General features: G+C 41.3%; 1 protein-coding gene across 1 annotated transcript; it reads left to right on the top strand.

Annotated features, from left to right (window-relative positions):
• The first annotated feature begins 929 nt into the window (after nt 1–929).
• Nucleotides 930–23,697, top strand: phlpp2 (PH domain and leucine rich repeat protein phosphatase 2). Its single transcript, XM_049718715.2, has 18 exons — nt 930–1,206; nt 2,877–3,010; nt 9,079–9,269; nt 9,577–9,702; nt 12,003–12,157; nt 12,647–12,793; nt 12,938–13,168; nt 14,264–14,466; nt 15,016–15,076; nt 15,171–15,266; nt 16,354–16,509; nt 18,001–18,201; nt 18,279–18,441; nt 18,528–18,658; nt 19,330–19,440; nt 19,700–19,894; nt 19,969–20,200; nt 20,427–23,697. The coding sequence occupies exons 1-18, from the start codon at nt 932–934 to the stop codon at nt 21,714–21,716; spliced, it is 4,098 nt and encodes a 1,365-aa protein (XP_049574672.2). The 5' UTR covers nt 930–931; the 3' UTR covers nt 21,717–23,697.
• The last annotated feature ends 2,160 nt before the right edge of the window (nt 23,698–25,857 follow it).

Raw genomic sequence — 25,857 nt, 5'->3', positions numbered from 1 at the left:
CATCCGCATAGGTCAGCACACTGATCACCTGACCTGTACCTTGACAGCCATGCCCATGAATATTGTGACTCTGAGAGGTCAAGGTGCGCTCTTGACAAATGCCAATAGCAGTCTGTTGGCTTTTGTGTTTACGAGTGCAAAGTCATGGTGCAGCTCTAATACGCAAATGCTGACATTTTAGTGCAAAGCTGTGATTTAAATTAACATAAGGGGGAGGTCAAGTTCTTGGAAATAAATGCAAGCCCGTATAGTTGCTTTATGTGATTAAAACTCACCTCATCAATTAGGAAATGTCACCTTATGTAATAAGTTGTCAACTTTGACATTTAAATTTACCAGTGTGATGGGATTCTTAAAACTGCAAAACTTTACTTATGTTCAATGTCAGTATTTTTTGTGCGACTGTGTTACCAGTGTTTACGAGGGAAAAGCATTTTATAAAAAGCTGTTTCGAGCTGTTTAGAGCCACTCCTAGTTGAAGTTTATTGTCAAACATAAAACAAGATGAAGTACTGTACACAGTGTGTTTAAAAACAAGCACGTAAATGGGCTTAATGCTAATACATGATAGGCAAAGCCATAGACGGGCTAATCGATAGCATCAACGTTGCGGTGTGATAGACTTTTAGGCAATGGATATTTGAACACAAATGGCGGAGCAGCACATGTTGACAGATAATACAAGACTATATTCTTTATCTTCAGTGAAGACCTACTAAGGCTTAATGAGGAGCTGAAATGTCTCCCATCTATGTATATCTGTGTCTGTATTATATTTCCCCTAGAAAGCACCCATCAGAAGGAAGTTCACAATGTCCATTGAATTAAAACACAAAATGTGACACAAAGTGATTTCGTTACATTATATTTAATTATAGCATTTCTGTGAGTTTTAACATGTTCATTTGTTTGTGATTGTCCACAGCGCAACATGAAGCGAGTCGGGAGTCGCGGCTGCTTGACAAGAAAGAACAGATTCGGATCCCGGGAACGCGACTGGCTGAGGAGCGACACCCAGCGAGGTTGCGTGTGTCTCTACGGCGGCACGGTGGACCCCCAATTACCTGCCTCTGGACCCCAGGCTTCCTCCGCTCTTCAGCCCGACCTGCAGCTGGTGCTCTGCTCCACCAGCACCACAGTGGAAGAGATGTGCGCCCAGAGGGATGGACAGGGCCTCTTTGTTCAACTGCATGGAGATCTACTCAGGTAAATACATATTTATCTCGGCAGCGTTGCTCTTTCTTTACGGGCTCATTCAAGATGGCGGATAGGCTGAGTGGCTGCACTTTATAGTCCTGCGCTGATGCACTTAAATTGCCTCTCTGTCTGCCAGTAAGACCTGATCCATTTAAAATTAATAACAGAAATCTCCAAGACTTAAAACCAGGATATTGCTGACATTGGATTACACTTGTATACCGTACTGGGATTGCGACTTGATGGTTTGTTTGTTTATTTACTCTCCTAGTGCTCTACCTGGAGAGCTGTTTTTAAAATCTACAAAAAGAAGAACAGTATATTTTTGGGGAATCAAAAAAATATACAAAAAAACTAAAGACGTTTTTAGTCCTAATGAAAAAAGTCTTATAAACTCAACTGCTTGGCAAATGGCAGAGACATTTCTCAAGACACCTGGTAACTGTTTTAAAGTGTGAAAACCACCATACAATGTGTCTCCTTTAACAGAGGACATCCACCCATCCTGGTCATTGTTCTATTTCTGGGGCTTCTCTAAGTGTGTTGTAGGCCAAAATGACGGGTAACGCCAACCAGTCGGTCCCAGGCCAGGTTTTGGTTTCCTGCCACTTGCTCATGGCCAAAACGTTTTCCAAACGGGAGACTCCCAGAATTCTCGATCGCCTCCTCCCAAAGAGACAGAGAGGGTACACTAGGACGAGTGGCCGATTAAAGCAGCCTGACTAATACATTGAGGTCAGGAGTCTCATCCATCTTCACTTTGTATGTACGGGCTGCAACTGCAGGACCTCGTGGCACTTTTGAGGGCTATAAAATGTTCTGACAAATCTCACTCTCCAACCGGATTTAATATGCATGTCATACATGAATAAATCAGACTTCCATTAAAACTTTTCTTGTACGGTAATTAAAGCCGCAGGAAAATGTCAAATTCAAGCTGCACCTCACCGGAACTTATTTAGCATCACTGGACACAAGTGAAAATAACAACTGCAATAATCTTGTTGCACAAGTGTGCATACCCTCCCAGTTATCAGAGAGTATGCAGACTTGTTCAACTATATATTATGTCAGTTCTTTATTTTAACTTGCCTTTCCCCTGAGTTGAATATGTTATAGCCAGGTCACATAAATGGTGGAAAGTTTTTCAAATATTCTCAGTCTCAGTTTTTTATTTCACCAAAAAAAACTGCCATTTGAACAAGGGCGTGTAGACTTTTCTTATATCCACTGTATATGTAATTTCTATTGCAAAAATATAGAATTTGTTAAATAATGTATCTCTTAAAATTATAAAACGTCTGTACATATAAAAACATTCGTTCTGCATTGAAGTGAATGAGAATGTCAACACGAGTGGACAGCTCATTCCAAAAATGATATTCAAATTGCAACATTTCCGTTGTATGTTTTTGTCAATCCTAGCTGGGCTAGATGTTCAATGTATTTTTTTATTCAGCAGATTTCCACTTGTGCAAATATTTTTCTATTTCTAATGAAAAGCACAACTCAATGAAAATAAAGTCCTTTCCCTCTCCTACGAAACAACAACACGCTGCTTACTGTGAGATATTCAGCTCACCCGCTGTCTTCATAACAGCTCCAAAAGTCCTCCTTGCACGTTTATTGTATTTATGTTTCCTGTTGTCATCCTGCTTTGTGCTTGCGTTCTGCCGCAGGAGGCTGGAGCCTACCGAGCGTCCTCTCCAGATGCTTTACGACTATCTGGCCGTTATGGGCTACGCCGACCCGGTGCGTGTGCAGCAAGAGGCTGCCAATTCAGACCTCAGCTGCTTGATCCGCTTCTACAGCGGTGAGTACCGACCCACAGGGCCCATCATCTTCACCGTCATCATCATCCATCTTCATTGTCTGTTCATGATAGCGGTCCGGTTTCCTCTGATGGGGAGAAAGGGGCCAGCCGAGCAAAGGTTGAGTGGAGTTACTCGTTTTGGCATTGTTATTGTTACAAAGGTATTGTTGTTCATGTAGTTCTCAAATTGGATCTTGTTCAAATATGTGAGTGTGGCTAATGGTGTGGCTAATGAAGTGCTTGACCTGTAGTGACCTAAGCATTCCTAATTTTGCACTATTCAGCCCTCCTGTAGGCTGCCTCATTACTATAGATGTTTTGTTTTTTGTCCCTTATAAGCCACTGTACGTTCCCTTGTTTCTGGCAATGGGGAGTCAAACAAACCATGTAACGTACAGTATCACACCTTTTTTCCATTTGTAGCTGAATTTAATTGATCAGTTTTATTTTCTTTGATTATTCCAGTAAGATGCTGCTAGGGTTAGGGTATATTGCAACATATTTAAAGAATAAATTAGTTTCTTCCGCCAAGGGTGAAGAAGAGAGTTTTTATTAAATCACTATTCTTTAAAATCAGTCTTTGTGTAGCTCTTAAAAGCCTTAACTTATCCTAGAATATTTAATTTTCTATTTACTTCTAGTTGTTTTTTTTGACACTGAATTTCTGAATTTCTTTATATGCACATCATTTCTTTACATTTTATATGCATATAATTTAGATACAGGAATAGCTATTGCTGCTGAGTCAGTGTAACGCTACTTAATCTTTTTTTTTAAACATAATGCACAGTAAATTTATTGCTGCAGCATCAGACTCAACCTACACAATTGCCTCCATGCATTTCAATGAAGAGTCATCATTATGATTTACTCAAATTTCTATTTGATGTCAGTTTTCTGTGGATGCATAGAATAGACTATAATATGTCTTTGGTTAATGTATTTTTTTTAAATTCATAATTTGCAACTCCAATTTGAATTATTTAGCCAGCCGTTAGTTGAGTCTGTGTACTCTACTGAGCTTCATTGGAGTATTTACCATCCATCCATTTTCTATACCACTTATTTTATATCTCTGTTTAAATGGATGCAAATGCATTTATTTCTGTTCAACTAATTTTCTTTCTTTTATAAATAGTTTAATGGAAAAATTCAAGTGGGAGGGGCAATGAATACCTTGAAGCCTACAGTTGCCACCATACAGTGCTCATATCTTGAATTTTAGGCAACTCACATCTCTTAAAAAACTAAAACAAACATTCTTATCCTATGGTTGTTGTTTTTTGTCTTATTTGATAAAGAACGTCATGTTGAGCCTCCCCCACGTGTGCGCCTGCTGGGCTGCTCTGATGAGATGAAAACAAATAGTAATGATGGCTTAATGCTGACTTCATCAAAATCCTGCGAGAGAAAACAAAGGCAGGGGACCCGTGGGCCAGTGGTTGTGTAGGTCAGTCCCGTCCGCGCAGCTGTAGGGAGCTGGGCTGCTGTCATTTCATTTTGGTCCTCTTGGGCTGTGTTCTCGCTCGGCCGGCGTATTTGAGACCCGCTGTCGCTATCCCACAATGAGTCATGTGGGAGAGGTGAGATCACAGCACATACAGTAATGTTATTGATTTGGCCCCCAATCAAAGCGTCAGTGTTTAATAAGTCGCATTGTTGACATATTTCTGACACCCCAGAGTGTACTTAGTTGTTCTTATTACTCCGTCCCATTTGTACATAGATGGACTGGATCTTATCAGATCATAATTATAGTATACCGCCAGTTAGGAAGGGCGATTTGCAATATAGAGATACCATTTGAATTTTTTTTAGTTTGAAGTTCCAAAAAGTAACTTTACACCTTCCACACGCTTTAAATGCATTTAAACTTATTGAAACATATATTTTAAGCTATTCCTCAGCGCCTGTTGTCACTCTCACTGACATTCCCTTTGACAAAAATGTAATGGGAAAAAAAGACATAACTCGTTTCAAGTGGTTTATCTGTCATTCTCAGTTGACGTTTATTGCAAAACTGACACATAAAAAACAGAAAGTTAACCATTGAAAGTGCAAGCACTAAAATCCTCACCCAAACTGTATAAATTTGTCAAAAGAAACTCCATGAGCTTAATACTAACATATGATGGGAAACGCCAAACAAAATTGCTGCTTAAAAACCTACAGATTAGTAATTCTTAGTGTAAGCAACAAAAAAGTTTTAATAAACCTTGCCGAACAAAATCCACTAGCTTAATGCTAACATATTATGCAAAACACCATAGACTAACTGAAATTACCATCAATGATATCACGAGGGTGTGAAAGATGATTGGCGATATACGTAGATTCATATAAAAAGCTTTGAATGACAGTAATATGAAGAAAAACTGCCAAGCAAAAGGCGGATGTAGATTTTCAACTTCATACTGAAGTGTATCAAATTAACACTGAATAGACGAATGCAAATTAATATAAAAGTGAATTACAAATGGCCCCAAGCGCGAGAGCAGAATCCCATCATTTCTTGACAGTTCCTCATAATGTGACGTGTCTGTGATAGAGCTTTTCTTTGGCTTCGAAAAAAACATACATACTTTCCTTTAGAAATACAGAAACAATTGAAAGTGAGTGGATAGTGATTAATGTGAAAGTCAACCAGTTTAACCTCAACCCCAAACACTGCAAGTTTTTGTCATCCTTTCAGTTCGCTGGGGTGTAGTCAATCACTTTTTCTGCCACCCGGACGTATCGTGGCGCCGATTGTTTGCAAACCTCATAAAATTCTGTGTAATATTATCTTTTTAGACAACTTAAGTCCAGTTTTTAAAGAGCAACAAAGTCCAACCGAGAGGTGGCACGTGACCGAACTTTTTCAGTGCCAGCAAAGGCGTTTGCTATTCTGAGTGTGACTTCTAAGTGCTTGTCAGTTGCCTTGAAATAATCCATTTTATGATTTAAAAAAAGATTTGAGTGGTATAAATATCATGCAGATGGAAAGCTGGGGTTCCAGGAAAGGAGACCAAGACAAAATTCTTCGCGGTGATTGCACAGACTTTGCAAAGTGATGATGAATTTGCGGTGTCCTTTGCAAGGTCTTAATTGAGCTAAAGTACAATTTTTGGGATACAATGACCGCCCTTAACTAAAATTGACGTCAAACTGCCCTCGTACGTAACAAAACCCAGAACGTTGTGACGTTTACAATGCGAGCCTGAGGGTAGATTAACGTCACTTTCAGTCAATGTAGACATGCAATACCCTGGATGAATGAAAACAAATTGAAACAGAATTGAGCACAATGGGGGTACATACAACATATTATTGCAAAGAAAATATTTGCCTTGACCTCCCCCAACAGTTTTTCTTTGATGTCAACATCAAGTTTAATGGCGTTGTAGCCCACCGCCCTGTTGTGGTTAATGTATCCATTCCCCGTCGAAATAATTGAACGTCACATTTTAACCTTGCCCGAGCCTCATCACTCGCCGCGTGAAGTCACATGTCAACGACTCTTCCGCCGAGCGAAGGCCGCTCAGAGGTGACACTCTTCCCCCGTCGTTGGGAGGGCGTTTTGCACAGGGTGACAATTAGTCTGCCGGGCCCCGTCTGTCATCGCGCTCTCCTCCGACGCTTTGAGAAACAGTCTTGTGCAACATCCACTGACTTTTAACCCACTTTAAGCCCCATGGAGTCAACTTTATTTGCAGTCATGAAGCAGGAGGTGGAGGTTTACTAGCTCGGACTGGACTTTGATTTGTACAACAACCATATATCCATAGCAACTAATAACACCACAGACCTCGGGGGACAAAACTTGTTTTAGAGGAGTTGGCTCTTCATGGTTAGGACACATTGTGTAAGGCAACTAATGATTTTCAGATGTGTTGATAGGGTCATGCAAGAAGCAAGCATGGTGTGAATATCATGTGTCCAATGCACATGTAGATGTAGAAATGACCGGTGTTTCCCAACTTTAATGAGGCACACGTTTTACATTGTTCTCACTAGTATGAAAATTTAGTCCACTAGTAGAAAGACTGTCTTGGTAACGTCCCCTCCACTACTGCCTGACATTCCTGCACAATAGTAATCCAATGTTGGCATACTACTAAGATGTTACTAGCGATGCACAGCTGGTAAATAGTTGATGCAACTAGTTAGGGTGAAAATGGCTCAAAATGATGTATCGATGATCTTGTCAATTAATGTGCTGATCAAATAACTATCGATTCATTTTGGCACCTCACATTCTTTCAGGTAGTGTACCTCACCCATCCACAAATGACCATAAATAATATGTCACAAAAAAGTAACGAGCAGCAATAAGGATGTAATGTTGATTTTTGAAGGGGAAAGAGTAAGAATGCTGCATGTAATAAGAGAAGCAGGAGGTCATTGCTCATCCAAGTGCATTTATACCACAAATACTGTAAATTATATGCGGATAATTAGAGATGATGGCATTTGGGTGAAAGCTGTTTTGGAACATGGCCCTATATCCCTTTTTAAAGGCTTAGACAGCAAGAGAAGTGGGTCCAGGCGAGGCTTCTCCTCACTCAAATGAGTTTAGGGCTCTCTGGAGAGTTGTTGCTGTGTGTGTGATGCTGAACAGTTGGTGCAGTGTGCCGTAATGTTGTTTGTTCACACACTCTCCACTGATCCCCACTAATGAAGTGAGGTGAAGGTAGCGGGATTGATTTTTTTTTTTCTTCACACCAATCTATTGTTTATTGCTTATATCTTCATATAGATATATAAAATAGTTATAAAATAGTTTTGATCCATTCCATGAAGATGCTTATAACGCTAAACATTCCTTCTGGTGTGACCACCGGGGGCAGTATAACACAATCATGCACACACAAATGAAGAAGTTACAGCACTATGTACTATTCTACTATCACTGCCACTACTACTATGACTACTACTACAACTACTACTAACTACTACTACTACTGCTACTCCTACTACTAGTACTACTACTGCTACTACTGCTACTTGTTTTTCGCAGATGATAAAGAATATATGCCTGTGGTGTTTTTCATATGTTCTCATAAAGATAATAGATCATAAGTCAAAAGGTTGTTTTACACAAGTGGTTGACCACTACTAATCCATAAGTATCTTCTACTTAAAAAAAAATCAATAAATTGTCAGCCCAACAAAGTCACATTTTTGAATAGTGCTCTGCTGTGCAAACACATCATTAAAACATTCTATTGAAAGCAGTGTTGAATTGACCTTGAGGTATTATAATCATTACCAGAAAAAAACAAAAAAACAAGACCCTTTAAAAAACAATTGTTCATCCATTGTAGAGCACTTGATTGTGGAGTGAAGGAAGAGTCGCTGCCGTAGATGTGCCTGGCAGACAGTTTGTTGTCATAAGCTCTTTTGCTCAGTCATAATCACTTTTGCTGGCGGAGGAAGACAGGCTTTCCTTGCTGTTGGACGTCCTTGACAAGGAAAAATGAAGATGGATGAAAAAAGGATGTTTTCTAGTCAATCACAGCCTCTGAGTGGGAAGCACAGCACAAGACATTTCAAAGAAAATTAAGGAAATCTGTGGGAGCAGTCATTCTGTATTCCTGACTAGTAGTAGTTTTTATCTTCTCTAGTAAGACAATTCAACGCTCTAGTTGATGACTAGTAACATCTTTTCTGTCATTAGTGCCTGCTAGAATACAGCTCTGCTAAATATGTAATAGCCTCCTGGACATTGTAGTAGCACCAAAATGCCCACTTATTAATTTTGCCTCACTAGTAACTCCAAAGCTTTCCAAATGTAAAGGCATACAGTAGCGGAAAAAACATAACTCTGCTGGTATAAAACCCACACATCGATGACGTCAGATAAAAAAAAAAAAGTGTTGACCAAGCAACAGCTTATAAGTTTATTGTTGGGAGTATACTGTGGTTTTGTTCTCTTGCTGCGCATTACAGCATCTGTTATTTGAAGGCGAGGCTTCCTGTGCATGAGAGAGATGTTTGTGGTTCTGCACTAACCCTGTCAGTGTGTATGTTCTCACTCTCATTCGCTCTCTCTGTCTCTCTCGCTCTCTTTATCTGTCTTTCCTCAGAGCGACCCGTGAATGCGGACCAGCAGGAGCGCACCCTATTGAAGGGTGTGTTCAGCGTGCGGAAGGGCAAGACGCAGCTGCACAAATGGGCCGAGCGGCAGGTCATTCTCTGCGGAACGTGCCTCATCGTAGCTTCCGTCAAAGACAGCCTAACCGGCAAGATGCACATCCTGCCCCTGGTGGGCGGGAAGGTGAGTGCCCAGTTCAAAAAATTGCTGGCTGAATGCACTTACTAAAGTAATTACACTGAGGAATGATGCCTGGTGGCTGGAATATCCTCCCAGCTGGGTGCTGACAAAACAACGAGGCACTCTAAAGCGGCCACTCCAACGCAAGGCCCATGATCTTCATCAAATTGGGCTTAAAATAAATCCTCCTCCCCCATCCCACTTCTGTCTGTCTGTCCCTGCATCATATGCACGCATGAGTCGCTGACAATGAGTCACCCCGAAGTAGCAATGACAGTAGATCTTTTTTATGATGTGTGTTTGTGTTCAGGTGGAGGAGGTGAAAAGGAGACAAAACTGTCTGATGTTCAGCTCGGCCGGATCTCAGGCTCAGACTTACTTTGTCAATTTCGACACGTTGGCCGACTACCAGAGATGGCATCGACAGGCATCCAAAGTAAGATGCCAAACTAAATAATAACACATTATTTATGTCATGACGTCATTATTATGCGAAGCACTTTTACTCCTCTCTTTGTTACCAGTTACTACCAACTTGAAACTGAAAGAAAAAAGGGTGTATTAAATGTACTTAATTTTACTTCGTCAATTTAGTGCAAATTAAATCACTTTGATCCAGTTTGAATATTTTATATATGACAAAAACCTGGTATTTGAACAGAGGTGTGTAGACTTTTTAAATCCACTGAATTCCTTGTCCTCCATTATTGATCTTATCCATTATTTGTCTGTCCATTCAGCTGCTCTTTAGTGCAATATTGAGTGTGCATGTGTGGCTTCGCTTTGTCTCACTGAATGTCTCTTGCGCTTTAGCTCTTTCTTGCAGCCAAGCAGATGTTGTGAGCGTATCCTCTGAGGTACAGGCATCTTATGATGGTGGCCATGAGAGGCGACAGCCAATAGAACAAAAAAAAAAAAGGAATCCAATTAGTTGCAGAGTCACTCTGCACTCTGTCTTTCGTATGGATTTCTGTACAGTCTTAGAGTCCTCTGGATTTACATAGACGTAGACGAAAGGTTGTTTCTGAGGAGATAAGCTCATTGATGAACACTTTTAGCGGGACGGACAAATAACCACATTGCATTCTGTGACTAATTAAGGAAATGAAAATCTTAGATACCTCTGACCTCAATGACAGTGTCAAGCAAGAGAGAGTAAGGCAATGAACTGAGTCTGGTCTATTTTTTATTATTCATAAAGCAATTCAATATTGTGGCAGAAATTCACACTAGGGAAGCATTCTACCCTGGAAAGAAATGTTAGTTGAACTCAAAATGTCAAGGCAACAAACTTCGATAACATTTCTGAATCTGTAAGCTTTGCTGTTGTGACGATTGTCTTTCCTGCATTCCACAACAAAGATATTTTACAGAACAACTGTCCCTTCTTTTGAGCCACAACTTAAAGATAGAAGTAAAAACAAGTTGCTCACTTTGTTGCGCTAACTAACATTTTGAAGTCAAATAACATAGGGGATTGTTATATTTCCACAGCCTCTGAAGGGCAGAATTTACCACGTTTATTAAGTCATATTGATGATTTAAGTATAATTATATCACAATATAGAGGAAGCAAAGCCCAAGGCATTCCTCTACCAACAACTTTGTATCATGTACTACATTGTATGTACGTTCTAAACAGATCTTCTGTAAATATTATTGGTCTGATTTCTGCATGCAGGTCAAAATCAGATGGTGAAATTACCCATTAAACCATGAATTATGCAGCAACATTAGCCTGCAAATTATTGTCGGACCTGGGTAGATAGGCCCGTTTGGTCCACTGGGATGGAATGTGGCTTGCTATGACCATGCATAACTAGTGGGACTGTGGTATGAAGTAGGCTATCTTTCATTGAAGCTGTTGTGCATTATGTAGCCAGTCTCGTCTATCACAGTGCTTCAATTATTTAGACTCACAATGTTTTCTTTCTTTCTCCCTTCAGTCAATCTATTGCTCCACTCTCATATCACCTAATTAGTCTCATCTATCTTAAAAGCGGTTGCTCTTCAAGAGAGAGCGTCGGAGCGTTTGTGTGGGAGATGAGCAGTTTTGTCTTTGTCATTTCCCAAATCAAGTTATATGTGATGTCATGCTCCTATGAGCAGCCGGCCCATTTTCTGGCCCGCTGCTCAGGGTGCAGCCTCGCGGTTAATGCGGGACGTTGTCCTCAGACTCATGCAGACCAGCATTGAACAACAACACGCAGGTCGGTTTAGCTGCACGAGCCATTGCTTGACCGATTTTTACGGGGGTCTTGAGTTGCGAGCAGAAATAACTGCTGAGCTCTAAATGGAGGCAGCAAACTTCACAAAACAGTTATGTCAAAAAAGAGACCAAGTGCAAGTGGTTGGTTCTTGCCATTCCCAGTTAAACCAAAATCATAAAAAAGGAGAATTATGTGTTTATATTCAAATAAAAATGACATAATGCTAAGCACTGTAGTTAACGAAACTAGCATCAATGTTTTGCTAGTTACATCCCCTAAGCAATGGATATTTGAAAACAAATGTAGCCACACATGTTGGCAAAAAATATAAGAATACTCACAAGCATATATTCTTTATCATCTGAGAAGAGCAACTAATATAACTTTAACTTACTGGGTTGCTTACTTGTGAAACTCTTCTCTGTTATTTAATCATTTACTTTATTTTATTACATTATATTATTAATGGTTGCATTAATACAATACATAAAAAAATGCTACAAAAATATTTGTCTGTGTTTTTAAGGTGGTGGCACAGACAGTCAGCCTGGTGGACCTGTCGTGCTACAGTCTGGAGGCAGTACCCGAGTATCTGTTCTACAGCCAAGACGTCACCCACCTCAACCTGCGGCACAACTTCATGAGCCTGCTAGGGCCTGGAGGTCTGCTCCACCTCCCTAGGTAAGAACTTTACCAAAATATAATAGACATGATGGTTTAGCATAGGGATAAACACACCAGAAGGGCATCAGACTACCTTAAAATGACATTAGAGATTAGAACAATCATTATTTTGCTTGAAGTTCCAATGAAGACTACAAAGATTTCATTTCTTCAGTTCGATAAGATTTCAAAGGTAGTCTTTTATGGGAAATTGGGTTTTTCAGAACAGGCTATCAGTATATATAAATCATCTAAAAATGTCCCCGTTTGCTCCCATCTAGGCTATTAAATGTACATCATGCTGTGCTTCCTTACACTTTAATTGACATATTTTGTTCTTGGAACTTATGTGCAGTACAGAAACACTCACTGGAAACCTTTTTAGAGACGCACACTTTCCCTGACATGAAGTGGGAGTGAAAAACAAAGTCCTTGATCCTTTTTCAATCAGACAAACACACATACGAAATGAGAACTGGGAGGTAATTCTGCTCACTTGATCCTTAGGTTCTCTCAGTTGAAGAGCTTGAACTTGTCTCACAACCGTCTGGGTGTTTTCCCTGAATGTGTGTGTGAGATCCTCAGCCTCACAGAGCTTTGCCTTTCCTGCAACAATCTCCACACCGTGCCCGTGCAAATCGGCAACCTACAAAGGTGACACACATACAAGGCACAGTAGTACTATTTGGCACAAGTAGTCTTTTTATTGTTAAGTTTGCACTTTTGATACATATTTCAATTAGTAGCCGTACCTTTACTTCTGACCTACTTTTCTTTGGTTCCCTTCCTGTGATGTAGCCTCCAAACGCTGTCTTTGGATGGAAACCACTTGAGCTCTCTGCCTGCTGAGCTGGGCGGACTGTCCCAGCTCAGCAGTCTCGGCCTCTCCTTCAACGACTTCAATCACATCCCCCCAGTGCTGGAGAGACTGAGTGCCGTGGACAAATTATCCATGGCGGGGAACCGAGTGATGTGTTTGGAGGTGTGTGCTCTGCTCAGAATGAGCCACCTGAAACACATTGACCTCAGGTAAGAATAAACAGCTCTTTGTCTCTCTCGAGGACCAGTACAAACCGAATCAAAACCTGGTAATAAAAAAAAAAACTGCATCATAATCTTAACTTGCTAACAAAATATTAAGCTCCACTCAAGTACTGTAGGGGTCGATATTAGAAAATTAAAGCACTCTCATGCAAAGCAAGAATTTTTTCACTAAAGCTCAAAATCTAATGGGTCATGGCTCCAGCTCGGCCCCAATGATATTGAAATTAGCTCCAAACGCGGTCCACAAGGGCTGCTAGCCTGCATGTTTTAGAAGTATAGGCATATGTTCATCCATTGTGTGTTGTCGTTTTGACGATTATTACTGCAGCTCACTGAGTAGGTTTTGAAACAGGGCAGGATGGAATGGTTTAATGGCATTTCCATTCATTTCACTGAATAAAAATCGTTATTCCTAACGCTCCACTAGGTCTTCATTCTGGTTTGGATTTATTGCGCTTTAATGATAGAATGACAGTTTGTTTAGGGTATCATGTTTTTTTATTCCCTTCCTCACACCCCAGATCTTCCCCGAGCTGCACTTACTTGTATTTGTTGGCTCAGTGCTGCCTTTTGAAGAATGGCCCTTCATCGCTCATTGATTTCTTCTTCTTGCCCATATTTCCTTCTCTCGCTCGACCTGTGGCCTGCCCTCGGTTGATAACTCAACCAGAGCGCTACGATGGGATGTGGGTAAAATAATGAGCGGGTGTATCCGCAAGGACAAGGTGCACCTGTGATGAATTAGTGAGCAGGCAGCGTTCGTCGTGAAAGGGCAGTTGTTTATTCATTTTTTTTGCATGACATTTAGAAGAGCGCTTCCCGCACTTGACTGGAGGTAATGCGAATAAAAACAAGAGATAAAATCGTGCTGTCGAGTGAGTCGATGATTCAACAGCTGTATATCGAGGCAAAGACGTTTTATCCATCACGCAATAGTTGCAATGATCTTCCACATACTGTGCACCTGCACTCACAAAAGCCTCCATGTTGGCTGTGTGTGCGTTTTAGTAGTTGATCAAGGGAATGTAATCAAATATAGGCACGATCTCATTTCCAGTTTTCTTTGGCTGTCTCGTGTAGGCTAAATGGACTACGCTGTGTGAAAAGCGAGAGTCCAGAGGCGGTGACCCAGTTGACCCACCTGGACCTGAGGGACAACTGTTTAGACTCGCTGGACCTCACTTCCATCTGTAGCCTGGAGACTCTCCTCTGTCAGCGTAACCAGTTGAGGGCGCTGACAATCGACGGCTTCGCGCTCCGAATGCTCCACGCTGGCAGCAACCGTGAGTCTGGATTGTATATTTCTTATCTGGACCTTCAGTGGGGACTTACTGGACATAATTCATCTTTTAATACCAGTAATATCATGTTGCATCAGTTCTATACTAAAAACACAATATAACTGTGCCCCATATATTGTCTGGGCCAGATTCAGGATTAGCGAATGATATGACAAAAACAGGAACGTGTCAATGAAATTCATCATACTCACCAGATATTCTGATTATTAAATGAAAAAAAGTATCAAGATCTAAATGCTCAGTAGTCTTTGTGTGTTGATGGCCATGCATGGTCAATTGGGAAAAAAAACTAAAGTGTTGGGGGTAAGATTAATTTCTGTAATACAGTTAGAGTTACATCAGCCAGCAATAATGATTATGAAGGCCCAGGGCAGATTAGATGGACATTGCAGCACATAAAGGCTGAAATCCAATCAGATGACAAAAGAGAATAGCGGATCTCTCACGTCAGTGCACCTATCACAGTGTCCAGTAAATATCTGACAGAAGAGTGCTGAGACACTGCTAACTGCCTCCTCCATCTGCCCACAGGCCTTAGCGCAGTCAGCGTTTACCCAGTCCCAAATCAACTGACATACTTGGATCTATCACAGTGAGTTCTGACTGTGAGCAATGTGTACCCATTGTTTATTTATTATATTAAGTTTACTTTATCAAATGAGTTTTTGTGTGTCTGTGTGAGACAGGAACATCCTGGAGCATCTACCAGACTGGGTGTGTGACTGCAGAAACATGGAGATGCTGGATGTCACGCACAATCTCCTCACTGAGCTTCCATGCAGGTTAGCGTGCAATCATGGAGAGAACATACAAACGCCACATAGTAAGGTCCCAGTAGGGATTCACACCCAGAACTTCTGACTGTGAGCCAGTGACTCTATCCACATCCTCCCTTGTGCTGCCCTCATTCGCAAGCACAGTCGTCATCTTCTGCGTAAAGCCAAGTTTCCATCTTTGAGTGTGTTGGCATTAGTTACACCAGCTACTATGGAAATAGCGTGACACCCTAGAAGCATGACACACAGTAAACAAAAGGGAAAAATAATGGACATCCAAAATTTTTATTTTCTTGGCATGTGATTGCTAGTGACAACCACTTCATCCAACAAAGTTTAGTTTGAGTCCACAATGTTTTGAGTACCAAATTGACTACATTGTACAGAACCATTTTGGCATCCTTCTTTTGTGATACTAGCCAGGCAGATGCCGTACGTTATGAGCGGAACACAAAGTAAGCTGATGAGTTCAGGAGCTTCATTTAGACTAAAGTAATGCTTTGCCTTCATCTTGTGCCATCTTAGTGCCATTTTGATGCCAAGGAACTATGTTGAACTGAGTTAAGGAGCTTTATTTAGACAAAAGTAGTGTCTTCCTGCCATCGCAATGCCATTTTGGTTCCAAAGACACTATCTTGTAGTGAGTTCAGGTGCTTCGTTTAGATAAGAGTAGTGTGTTACCACCATCTTGTGACAATTTGCTGCTAAGGAACTATGTTGCCACATGAGGAGCTTTATTCTGACAAAAGTAGTGCTTTGCTGCCATCATGTGGCATCTACTGGCAATTTTGAACAATGGCATGTGAAAATACGGCTGTATTGAACCAAGCTACAGTCTTACCATTCATTAGCTGGAATTGCGACATGCACTGCTGCGAATAGCAAAAACCCGTGAGTAATTGACGCCCTCCAAAAAGAATTCTAACTGTCAATAAATGCCACAAGATGTCGCCAAACTTCTTGTAATGATTCAACCTGACCACAAATAGTGAGTTTTTAATTTTTTACCAACTAACAAGGGATTGTTTCCCCCAAAATTCTGCAAATGGATGCATTTACAAATGCCAAACCGTGAATGTGTTCTTTGTGACAGGTTACTCAACAGCTTGAGTTTAAAGACGCTTCTAGCGGGGAACAATCACTTGCACAGATTGCCAGACTTGCTGGACCACATCCCCTTGGAAGTCTTGGACCTTCAGCACAATAAGCTAGGAGAACTACCGGAGAGTCTCTTCTTCAAGGCCTTGAAGTGAGTCCCACTAATCTTTTTAAATCTTTCATCTCTTCATGTCTGTGTACTATCGTTTTGGTTCGGTCATCATGGTTTGTCTGAGGTGACAACTATTTCTCATTATTTAGCTGGTGTGTATGGAAGCGTTGCGGTCTAGATGGATATACTAAACTGCAACGTGAGCGAGATTTAGCCGCCTGTTTCCTGTGAGCTAAATCACTTAACACCCATTAGTGCTCTAATGGACTTTTGCATTTCAAATGCTGAGACGTAATCATGGCGGCGGATTCACTATGCAGGATCCAAGCGACAAGAATGTTTGGAACTTCTCACCCAAAAAGTGGGGATCTTCCCTTGTTACATCAATAATAAGGGAGAGAACTGCCAATACATTGGGAGGCTGACTAATTCCGGCCCCTCATAGTATGTATGGTGCAAATAGCGTATGTCTTGTGGTATGTAGTAAAATGTTGGCGTGAATGACAAACTCAATGTGAAAAAAGCCACTGATGCTCAGCTCGAGCCGATGCGGTGAGTCAGCGTGTATTATTTTTCTGTCAAATCAGGGTTTTTTTGTTCTATATATCAACGTGTCACCAAAGCAAAATATATTACGTTGATGTCCCTGCTCCTTTTTACAAAAGGTCATTTGCTACACTATTTGTCAGAAACTAGGGATGCATGGAGCCAGTCTGTTTGGCTGTTTTCTACTCCATGCGCCTTGCGAGTGTTTTCATTTTTTGTTTGAACTGCTAAGCGTGCAAAAAAAATAAGGTGACTATTGTGTTTGCAACTCAAAAAACTCATTGGAGTCAGCCGTGTATAGCAGTTTGAAGGTAACATACTATGGCTTCTGTTACAAAGACAATAGGGGCAGGGCTAGGGCGTCACAACGAGGTACGTGGCTACTTACCTTTTGAAAAAGAGTCCAGACTATAAGAAAAAAGTGACAATAAAAGCATTTTCACTCTTGGAGGCAGCACTTCATAAGCTTGTCAATTATGGTGCCTCAGCAGGTCAGGGCGGCCCCAGAAGGAGGACCAGTTATCTATAAAATACAGTCCCTGCTTTTTACAGAACCCAGCCATCCATCGATTAAGGGAGACTAATCTACTAACCCTCTCATCAGTGCCTCTCCCAGGCAGGGGGCCAGAGACAAATACTCGATGCCGACTCATCTTTCTGGCAAGATCACAAGTCCTCGCTATGTTTTTCTTTGTGATCTCTGATTGTCTCATCCTAATGAGGATTGAAGGAGAACAGCAAGAACCTCACTTTAAATTTTTTATTCATAATGGGCAAAACTACTTTGAACTCAATGTGAATGTATACGCTAACCAAAGTATTAGAACCACCTCTCATTATCATCCAGAGCAAAGTACAACATTAAAAAAAACATATTGTTAAATGAATATCACTGTGACTTGTATTGGATGATTGTATTGGAGGTCGAAGCTGTTGCCGAGAAACTAATTAGCACTGCAATGATTCTTCCTTTTCCCTTCACAGTCTAAAACATTTAAATGCGTCAGCCAATAACCTGGAAAGTATCCCTCCCAGCGGTCAATCAGATGACAGCCTAAGCACGCTGCAGGAGCTCTACCTGACCAGGAACAACCTCAATGAAAATTGCGGCGCTCTATTGGTAGGACATCACAACCTGAGGGTCCTGCACATGGCCTACAACCAGATGCTCTCCTTCCCTGCCAGGTTTGTTCAATTTGAGTCCATTTTTGGTGTCTATAGTCTTTGTTCAGCACAAGTTGGCTATGTCTGTTTGTCATTAGCAAGCTAAGTAAGCTGGAGCTGCTTGAGGAGCTCAACCTTAGTGGCAACAAACTGAAGAGCATCCCTTCCACGGTGTCCAGCTGCAAGAAACTGCACACTCTCATAGCGCACTCCAATTACATTAACGTCTTCCCAGAGATCCTTAACCTTCCTGAAATCAAGGTCAGACAGCTTTTAGGGATTTATATGTTAATTGCTTTTTTTTTTTTTCTCACATTTGAAAAGTGGGTTATGTCCTGTATTTGCAGCTTGTGGATCTGAGCTGTAACGAGCTGACTGAGATCCAATTGCCCGAATCTCTACCGCCGAGCCTCCAGGAGTTGGATTTGACGGGCAACAGCAGCTTGATGTTGGAACACAAAACTCTCAATCTCTTCAAGTGAGTCACCCACCCAAATTCTTTTGCACCCTACCTTAATGTCCTGGACGTGACTAGTTGTGTGCAAAGGGTGAGAACATTTTCAGGTACATTTTCCTGGCAAGGTAAGCTGAGGGGAGTTTTGGAAATATGACAAATTGGAAACTTCTGATGGAAATTGGTGGGATAGTATTGGAAAGGTACAGTATCAATCAATTAAATAAATAAATAAATAAATAAATAAATAAATAAATAAATAAATAAATAAATAAAATTAAAAAAAAAATTGTATCCACAAATATTTGTACATGGAATGTTCATAATTGAAGAATAGCCTATACTTAATTCCTCAATATTTTTTTCACTTTAGTAGAGCTAATACTTCAAATTTTGGCTTGAAGAGTGGGCCACTTGTAAAGTAAGGTACTTACGACTGTACTTAGATGAAACCTATTTGTTTAAAGTCAGGATTGTACTAGAATTATATTTCCCCAAACCATATTTAATTAGCCCTTTAAGAGCCAACCAACACTTTTGTAAATTCCTTCCAAATTTCTGTTAATCCCCATGGAAAGTTTGTGAAAACCTTGCAAGCCTAGATGTGAGATTGTTCTTAAAAGAATTTCATTGAGTCATCAGCTCTATTTGTGGTGATGTACTAAAACGTATTGTATTGTATCTCCTGTTTAAAGTCACATCACCACATTGAAACTGGACCAGAAATCGACTGCAACGGGAGACTCACAAAACGCCTCCGCTCCGTGGAGCCACGGCTACTCTGAAATGAGTGGCCAAAGGAACAAGTGAGTCTTTCAACTCATGTCAGAAAATTATACTCTACTGTGCATATCGCCAAATTATAATATCCAGCTGAATAAATGAATAATGTCAATTTTCATTGTTAAATCTAAAAGTACATAGCCAAACAGCTTTTTAAAGACATCTTTGTGTATCTGGATACATTATAAAGAAATTTGAAACTTTTTTCCATCTGCAAATCATCACAATAAAAACATGTATTTGAAGTGCGCATTTGAATTCACTTGTTATGTTTGTAACAAGGTTGTGTGTGTCCGTACTGGCCATCGACCGACTTGGAGACAGCTTGGAAGCGTGCTACGGTATTTTTGATGGCGATCGCAATGAGGAAGTGCCTCGGCTGCTGCAGTGCACCATGGGTGATGTGTTGTGCGAGGAAGTACAACATTCCACGATTGACAGTGTGTATATGAGCAATACATTCCTAACATCACACAGGTTTGTGCAATTCCCCCAAATATGATTTCTGCGGTTTTAGTCCATCTCTGAACACGGTTTGACCAACTGAACAGGAAACTAGGTACGGTCGGCCAGAAATTGGGTGCCTCTGCCTTGCTGTGTTATATTCACCACGAGTCCTCGGAGCCAGGAGGCTACCTCAGTGTGACCGTGGCCAACGTGGGGACCTGCCAGGCGGTGTTGTGTCGGGACGGTCGACCTGTAGCCCTCTCTAAGGTGTACAGCCTGGAGAACTGTACTGAAGAGATGGAAAGAGTTAAACTCAGCAAAGCCATCATCACTGAGGTAAATTTCAGATTCGCAATCGCCGTTCCAGCGGTTTTATGACCTGGATGACGGAGAATCTATACACAAATGAAAACATACTCTTAGACAGCGAGAGTTTTTCCTGAAATGCGGTCTGCTTGCCAGTGCGTATAGCTGAAGATGAAAATGTTTTATCCATCCTTCATGTTTGTCTGGATATTCATAGTCACACGCGCCTTACCCCGAGGAATTTTCTGTTTTCTAGGATAACAAAGTGAGCGGTGTGACATGCTGCTCCCGCCTGCTGGGCTGCTCTTATCTGTCTCCCTGGGTGCTTCCGAAGCCCTGGGTGCACACCGAGCCGCTCTCATCCCAGGATGCCTTCTTGATCCTGGGGAATCGCGCCTTGTTTGAGCACGTATCCTACCAGGAAGCCGTGTGCACGGTTCAGGCCGTGCGGGACCCGCGCGCTGCCGCCAAGAGGCTTTGCACGCTGGCCCAGAGCTACGGCTGCAAGGACAACATCGGGGCTGTGGTCGTGGCCTTGAACATTGCCGAGGACAGTTGCACTTGTGAGCCACACGTCTACACCGCCGAACCCCGGGGTCCTCCTCCCGTCCCTGTGACCGTATCTATGACTCCAGCCCCAAGTGACACGGGCACCTTGTCATCCACCAGTGGGGTGGTCTCCGAGTTCAACAGCGAGACGTCAGCGTCCGAGGTGGGCAGCGAGGCGGGCTCCACCGCCTCCGATGAGCACCCGACTTTGGGAGGCGCGCCACGCCCCGAGAGACGTTGTAGCCTGCACCCCACCGCGACGTCATGCGGTATCATGGTTCCCGGCTCGGTCGGGCTGGGGAGCCACATGGCCCTGTTCCAGCGACAACCTTCTTGTGCTACGTTCTCCAGCAACCACTCTGACAATGGTTTGGACAGCGACGACGAGACTCCGCTGGAGGGCGTCATCTCCAATGGCAGCAAGGTGGAAGTGGAGGTGGACATTCACTGCTGCGCTTTCCAGCTGCGGTCAGGGGCCCCCGAGAGCCTGAAGGAGGCAGAGTTTGAAAAGCGAGGGTCCGATTATCCCAATGGCAAGACGCGCAGACAGAACAGCGTGGTGGTCTCAGCGACAAACGGCTGCCTGCTGGCTGTTTGTGGAAGAGAGATCGCAGACCTGAAGAAATCACCTTCAACTTCATGCCTGTTTGGGAAGAAGCTGCCCAACGGGTCTGTGGTGGCCCCCGAGGACAGTCATAATCTCATCGAGGTGGCCCTGGAGGCGCCGAAAAAGAAGTCTGGGTATTTCACCGCGCCGGCTCAGCAGGACCCGGACGACCAGCTGATTGTGCCTCCTTGTCTGGAGCAGGAAGTACGGGAGCAGCTAAAAGGCCAGAGCCCTCTTGTCTCAGCCCCCTCGGCACCCACCGCACCGCCGTCCTTAAAGGATGGGGTGTGGGATCAATCACAACCTCCTGCTCAATTTGCCCCAAGCTTGGTGCCAGGTCCTGCAGCGACCCCGATCGTAAAGCCCGAGGTCTATGATACTGCCCTGTAAAAAGGGGAACACAGCACAACTTGGCTGCCATGCTGTTATTGTGCCATCGCAGGAAAGCAGAGCCGATGTGTCCGTTGAGGAATTATTGGGGAATTTCTCGAACATGACTTTGTGACTCAAGCCTGAAACTGTCAAGCTTGTCATGTTCTTGGAAAATCACACTTTGTGCATGACTATGCTCAGTGCGGGTCATATTCTTCTAGTAAAAGTGCCTACTGCGGACGACTCAGCCTCAGAGTTCCCAGGCTACACGGCTGTTTTAGAGTAGAGCTGAACGAAGGCCGACACAGCTTGTCCTCCTCTTCCAGTAGCTTATCAAAGGAAATATGGTTTACATTACGGATGCCATTCAGTGTCATATAGGCCCGTTTCCGTCAAACTTCAGTTCAGTTCACCAGACGCTGACGTGGTTTGTGTTTCCATTATGGGATTATGTGATCGTGTGGGTTGCCAAAGCTCAGGAGGAGTCCTGATTGCGCCTTCCAAACCCAAGGTGTCTAAACTTTTTACGCCTTGGAACGCATAAAGAAAAATTGAAGCATGGAGGGGGGGCACTTTGATATTTTCCACTTAGTTCAATACATTTAAAGGAAAAACAGCCTCAACTATGTGTCAGGTTTGTGTTATGGCTAGCAGAGCTAATGAGTTTCCATGATTACCAACACTGTGTGGCGATTTCTTAACTTTTGATTATTATTGTTCATTTTGTTCCCATCACAGCCATTATTATCCTTCACGCTTTGGCCACTTCGAGTCTAACCCGTGGACCTGGATTCCCCAGTCCCACTGACCATTTATTAGCCTTTACGGCTGCAGTATTTCTTGCCTGTGAGCCAGAGCAAATGGGATTTTGAAATTTAGCAACTTTGTCAATGTTATGCCCCAGATGAATGCCCGCCCATAATATGCTACTAATAATGTGACATCAGAACAATAATCATGCCATCTTGGTTGGAAGGTCCCAAAAATGGATGCACATTGCTGTATGCTAGTACCATAAATATATTTTTATTCCCAAACTGAACAAGACCAGACAAATATAAAAAATATAGTAGTGTCTAACAGTTTTAGCATTAAATTGTGAAAGTGTGAGAAACTGACAAAAAAATTGCTTCTTGATAGGTGGTGGATAGATGGTGGCAAAGCACTACTTTTGACTAAACAAAAAGAAAACTAAGCTCACTTCAGCATAGTTCCTTGGCACAAAAATGCCACAAGGTGCCTCCGAATACTTTCATTGCTTTATTTTTTTTTCAGCAAATAGAGGATAGGTTTCAAAAAAGTGAATACACACATGTTGTCCATGAATATGCGGTGGTTCAGTGTATACATATAAAGATTCCTTCTAGGAATTTCTAAACACTGTCTGATAATGCCAATAATGATTTCCATTGTTTAATCTTTTAAACTACATTATTATTATTTTTAATTCCGAGGTATACACCTCAGAATGCAGGCCAACGACTCTCGGTTCCCGGTGCCAAAAGAGAAAGTATATATTCAGAAGACCAAAGTCTGGTAATTGCACACGCCAATTAGACGTATTGTTTTGGCATCATGGTGCAGTTGTGGCATTCCATAGTTTGACTTTCCAAAAGGAACAAGAGCCATTGGTTGAATCCCACTCATGACGTGTTTATTATCTCTGAAGCCTTAATTGTCTTTGTCTTGTTACTTGTCATCTTCAAGGATTCAACACTAATTACTGAAGCACTTTGTACTGAGTTGAGTATGTGAGAATGTAATCTACATTGTGTGCTTGAGTGATTTTGAGATCATGTAACCTACATAAGTGCTGAGAGCCCTTTATTTTCATACAGTTACAGTTCCCCTGCAGTAATATTTTTTTCTTTTTTATCATAAGCGCCATAAGCTAGCACAAATTGCAAAGCATTATCATTCAATATAAGGAACTAGACTTGGTTGAAATCCCTGCGCAACTGCACATCACAATGGTTAATAAAATGTGAAACAAACTGAAGAGGCAGCATTTGTATTATGTGAAGTAAACAGACATTTGCTGGAATCAATGAGGAAAAACATGCACCACTCCTGACTATAAATAATGAGACATTGAGCAAATAATAAATTAGTGACAATGCATTATAACAATGACATTTCTTGCACCCGAATCCAAGCCAAGTCACTTGATGTGTGTGTTGTAGTTAAACATGGAATGAGTCAACACTACTGCGTAGTTCAATGGGGGGGGGTACATTACAAATGTTTTCTCATAAATGTTGCAAAATAATTACCATCTCACACAGTGTGTATTCGTGCAGTGGATATAATATGTCTACACACCCCTGTTGAAATATAAGATTTTTGTGAAAAATTAAACCAATAAATCATTTCACATATTTTTCTAACTCAATTGAAATATTTATTATTATTATTTTTTTTTGAGGAGAGGCAACACAATAAACAACAAAGATAATGTGGTGTACACACCTGTTTATATCTTCTGATGTGGTGTTCATCTGACACAATTTAAACTAAAAAAACTCAACAGATCTAGTCGGGCTTTTCCTAACATTTTTGTTTTGAGCAAAAACTGACGTGGACGTATTTGGAACTTTTCATAATTTATCTACCTCCACCTTGAGCTTAGGCCCCATTTGGAGAATAGTAAAATAGCCTCATAGCATGCTACTGCTTTATTTTAAGTTTTCAGATCTTATTCCTATTTTTTTTTACATTTGAGCAAGGGTGTTTAGACTTTTTATGTCCACTGTATTGCGATATGGTATCATTTTTGCAGCAACTAAACTCACTTTAATCATTTAGTGAATGTCATAAATTTAACAAATGAGTTTGGTTAGTTTTTTCCTCATTCAATGCCTGGACAGCATCCCTAATTTCCTTTTAATAGAAATTCATATATATTGTACAACATTACAACTTAATATAAATCTTCTCTGTCCCCACGTTCAGCGAACACATTTGTATAGATGCAGGATGAGCGAGCACAGGGTAGTGGAGCACAGTCCAGTGCATTACTGACAATATTCCCTTTAACTCTTTAGTGGAGCGCGTCCAGTACCGAGTGTTCTTATTATGCCCATGTTGCATTATAACGGGAACCCATGTATAAACTTTTTTATGTTCCAAAATGTCTGTGTTTACGTGTAAAATGAAGCACATATGCTAGATGTGCAATAAATGTATGCATGTTGTTGTGAATATTGTAAGTGGAAATGATCCAAGACAGCGCGGTTGTTGATTATGTGACCTAAGTCGCCAGTGCTCAGTCTCCAAGTTCCGCTATGTATGTTATTTTCTAGAACGGCCTGAATATTTTATTTTTCTTGACACCACAAAGCTGATTTTTATTTTTTTACTTCATTGCAAATGAATATTTCCCTATCTACTATGGAATTTTAAATGATGGGGTCTCATTCTAGTACTGGATGTTGATGGATGTTGACAGCGTGTCCTCATTATCACCGTAAAATATGTATAAACAATTTCATTTATACGAAATTGGGTATATGTAATGTTTTAGGTTTGCATTTGAACATGCAAATTGATGCTGCTGTTAACCTAATTTTAGGATACCTAATTAGAGATTATAGGGAGAAGATGAAGCTACAATGAGAGGTCATGCAAGGTTAGGTTTAAAATCCTGCAAAGTAGCAATAAAATTTGGTTCTGAGTCTTTTTTGTTGTTGTCAGGCTCGACAAACATTTTATGAACATTTTACACTAAGATTTTGTTGAGTCTTGTTATTCACTCCGACATTTGTATTAAACTCGTGAATGTGTTTAGCTATTTTCTGGCATTCATGAAGAAGGGTCCATTTCAAGTTGTCCACATAATTGTGCAGAAAATAAAGCCTTTACGATACAAAAAGGGTACTGGTTCCATATTTAGGTTAAAAGCTGAATACAGTACATCTGCCATCTGTTGGTGGAACAAGTAATGACAGCTTCAACTCGTAGATGCTCTGGCAGCTTGTCTTAAAGACCACTCAAGTTTATTATGTCGGGTAAAATGTGTAATGATGGCAAATGCTTACCACCTCAAAAACAATATGGTAATTCAATAGTTTTATCTGACTATTCAGTTCTAGATTATGCAAATTGTACTTGACCATTGATTACTTCTTTTACCGGAGAAAGAAAAATAAATAAATGAACA

This window comes from Syngnathus scovelli, chromosome 4 (assembly GCF_024217435.2).
Source record: "Syngnathus scovelli strain Florida chromosome 4, RoL_Ssco_1.2, whole genome shotgun sequence".
In the NCBI taxonomy this organism is placed as follows: Eukaryota; Metazoa; Chordata; class Actinopteri; order Syngnathiformes; family Syngnathidae; genus Syngnathus; species Syngnathus scovelli.
This window is presented reverse-complemented; position numbering and strand designations above follow the sequence as displayed.